The sequence below is a fragment of the Limulus polyphemus genome, unplaced genomic scaffold (genome assembly GCF_000517525.1).
Source record: "Limulus polyphemus unplaced genomic scaffold, Limulus_polyphemus-2.1.2 Scaffold1844, whole genome shotgun sequence".
In the NCBI taxonomy this organism is placed as follows: domain Eukaryota; kingdom Metazoa; phylum Arthropoda; class Merostomata; order Xiphosura; family Limulidae; genus Limulus; species Limulus polyphemus.
In genome coordinates, this window is record NW_013667454.1 from 21513 (window position 1) to 25373 (window position 3861).

At 32.0% G+C, this 3861-nt stretch overlaps 1 protein-coding gene across 1 annotated transcript in view; it reads right to left on the reverse strand.

The window, feature by feature from the left end:
• Positions 1-6: 6 nt before the first annotated feature.
• Positions 7-3861, reverse strand: part of LOC106465122 (RING finger protein 17-like) — a 102294-nt gene continuing 98439 nt past the window's right edge. Inside the window, exons 33-35 of the mRNA XM_022392960.1 lie at positions 2937-3066; positions 1446-1617; positions 7-589 (exon numbers count right to left, since the gene is read on the reverse strand). Of these exons, the coding sequence (XP_022248668.1) occupies positions 461-589; positions 1446-1617; positions 2937-3066 (431 nt within the window). The 3' untranslated portion in view covers positions 7-460. The remainder of the gene's footprint in view (positions 590-1445; positions 1618-2936; positions 3067-3861) is intronic.

A 3861-nucleotide genomic window follows, 5' to 3' on the forward strand; every position in this document is an offset into this window, starting at 1 on the left:
GTTCCATTCAACAAAACTTTGTTATACGAATGTGCACATTCAATCCTGAATCATAATTGGAATTTTAGTACAATTGTACACAATTACCTATTGCATACCAGATGACACATACAACCTTCTTAGGTGTGTGTCTATACATATGTGTGTCTGTGTATATATATATAATATATACACACACACACATACAAATTAAATGTTTGAAGCTCAGTATATGGTGGTATCAGATAACACATACAACCTTCTCAGGTGTGTGTATCAAGTCATACATATACACAAACAGACAGACACACACATGCACCTCAGATAACACATACAACCTTCACGGGTGTTTGTAAATTCATACATATACACAAACAGACACACATGCACCTCAGAAGATTTTATGTGTCATCTAAAGCACCTGATATATACATCCTACATGCTTGAAGCTCAGCACAAGGTGTTGACGACCACAATCTCATCACATTTCTTGTACAATAGCACTGTCAAGTTTCATGAGGTTTTTGTCAATGAGAGATTGGTACACTAAAGTCATTTCTTGTTCAAGGTTCTTAGTGTATAGATGGATCTCTAATGGTGGACCTGGATCCTGTAACAAAGAACACAATGGGACACTGAATTAGAACATAATGGGACACTGAATTAGAACATAATGGGACACTGAATTAGAACATAATAGAACACTGAATTAGAACATAATAGGACACTGAATTAGAATGCTAAGATTTCCTTCCAGGTCATTTTTGAAATATTTTACACATTTACTATCACTATACCCGACACGAATATGTCCCGAGAGCTTTCAGGTGATATCGGGTTTTTCCACTTCCTGGTCAAAACTGTTTGATATTACACCAAGTTTGGAGGAAAGGTTTCTGGTCAATCAACCAAATAATAGACTAGGTTTTGGATCATCTAAGTTACATATTTCAAAAATCGTCAGTTGGCTAACTACTAAAAACATGGCTGAAAACAGTATTATATAAGTGAATCAACTGAATTGCTAGTAAAATAATAGTATAAAATAATAAAATAAATAGTAAAATAGGTATCCTAGCTTGGTGTTTTATTACAAAATTATTGGCTTGGTTTGTTTTGAATTTCGCGCAAAGCTACATGAGAGCTATTTGCGCTAGCCGTCCCTAATTTTGCAGTGTAAGACTAGAGGGAAGGCAGCTAGCCATCACCACCCACCGCCAACTCTTGGGCTACTCTTTTACCAACAAATAGTGGGATTGACCGTCACATTATAATGCCCCCATGGCTGAGAGGGCGAGCATGTTTGGTATGACGGGGATTCGAACCAGTGACCCTCAGATTGCGAGTCGAGTGCCCTAACCACCTGGCCATGTTGGGCCACAAAATTATTGGAGATCAAAACGTTATGTCACAATACCTAGGTGTTAATTAATAAGTTTAAAGAAATGAAAAAAAAAAAAACTTACACAAACTTTAGCCCAGAATTTCAAGCTGTTGTTAAACAGAATGTCAACCATCTCTACAAGTGCTTCCTGAGACCAACTGTCTGACACTGGGCTTAATCTGTTTAGCTTACAGTGGAGTGCTTGAACAGGGAACATAAAATACTGGATGGGAAGCTCTCGTAGTCGATTAAAACTGTAAAATCAAGTTGAATAAATAGAGTTGTTTAAACATTTGTTTAACAACAAGTAAAAGTTTGGAATGGTCTATTCTTCTATTGGGGAGTGTGCCTGTGAGCCAGACTAGTTTCAGAGAATTCCACTTCTCATCAGTAACCATCGACACTACTGCCAATAAAATATCAGACCAAACCTTTATATTAGTGAGGTATCAAAATTCGAAGTGGTGTATTTAAATGTTTTACACTCACAAAAAAAACAACCTGTCATTGTATAGGTATTTGAAGAACTTGTAGCATTTCGCCACAATTTAACTTGTTGTTAAACAAATGTTTAAACAACTCTATTTATTCAATTATATACAAGCTGCCTAGTGTCGGCTAACAATACGAAGAATTAAATTGTGGCGAAATGCTACAAGTTCTTCAAATATGTATAGAATGATAAGTTTCTTCCTTGTGAGTGTAAAATACTTAAATGCACCAGTTCGATGTAAAATCAAGTGATTATTAATAAGCATAAAGGCTTAATTTTCAACATAAAATTTAGAGTTCTAATAGTAAAATAAAATAATGATTTTTCTTTTTATATTGTTGTGGGTTCAACAATATAATGTATTTAAATGCACACTCATCACGTGGATGCTTATATTACTTGCAATCCTGAACAATAAATAACATTTAATATCAAAACATTTCAGTGGGTCATGTAAAAAAAAAAAGGTTTAATCTGTAACAACAGAAATTATCTTTCAGTTCCAAGATGCTCATTTTAAATGCACTAATGACAATAACAAACTGTTTATTATGTAAAATAGCCTTAATTGTCAGGTTATTTATTAAACTGAAGTTCAGTTTATAAACATAAACTTTAAACTAGAAAAATAAATATTCAATAACAAGCTGTGCTTAACAAAAACACTCCCAAAAAGTATTTTAGAATCTCTATGCTCTATAAAAGGCTAATTTAAGGCATCTTATGTTATAAATCATGATTACAAGGAACCCATTTGAGTAATAACATGATTGTAGCAAATAAAAACTGGAATATTATCCCTCAATATTGAAAACACACAGCACAGTGGCAAAAATGTTCTATAAACGTTTTACACCTGACCTAACTTATCTCGTCAATAGTTGATCATACTAAATGTGATGAAAATTATTATAACTTGCTTTACATACATTCAAGGCATTACTTCTAAAATGTTAGGAATTTTCTGCCAAATAGTTTATTTTTGTATCATTCTGTTGAAATAGAATTTTCCACTAAATATGTTTGGTCAAGTTGCAAAATAATATCAGATTTTTTACAGACGTTAAAGATTTTTTTTACTTTTCTTTAGGAATGATTTCTGAATTCCCGTAGTCTATGTACAATACTTCGACTTCCAAGCTGCTCACTGCCTTGATCAAACCTCGATACCATCTGTCATCATATGAATACATGGCACAACATGCCTGCCCTAATATCATGATAAACAATATAATTAGTGATCAAAAAAAAAAACAACATATAAGACATCACGTTAAAAACAACAACAAGGGAATAAAGAGTAAATAAAAGTTAAGAAACTACAAATACACACATACAGAAGTCAAACACAACACTGTAAAACAATACAAATGCTAAAAGTATTCAATTGAAATACTCTAAAAATAAAAATTAAATGTCAAACTAAAAATATGCAACACTCATTAAAACTACATCATAAGTTACAATGAGAATTTAACCTGCTATCACACTTCACATTTGTTTGTGTGTTAAACAACAAAGGTTCTGGAGTTGAACACTCTTACTTCCAGGCAACAGTCTAAATATACCATGGAATTATTTTTGTAGGTTTCTCAATCAAAAAAGGTTAGTTTAGGTAAAGTACCCATTTATAACTTACAAAAATATATTTCATGCAAACATATTTTTTATGTAACGTAGACCTTTTTTTAAAGTAAGAAATTCAAACAAAACATTTTTTCATTCATATTTTCATAGTGCTGCAACATAGGGTTAAATATAGTAAACATACAGATAAGACGTATATCCACTAAAACAAGATTTAATTCCAAAAAAATCAATATATATATACGTATAGCATAGTGCAACTCTAGTATCAATGCTTTGTTCTATATAAGGATCAATACTAATGTATACAGAATTATAAACTATATCATCGGAATAATATCATTAAACTATATCATCTTAACGTATACAGAATTATAAACTATATCATCGGAATAATATCATTAAACTACATCATCTT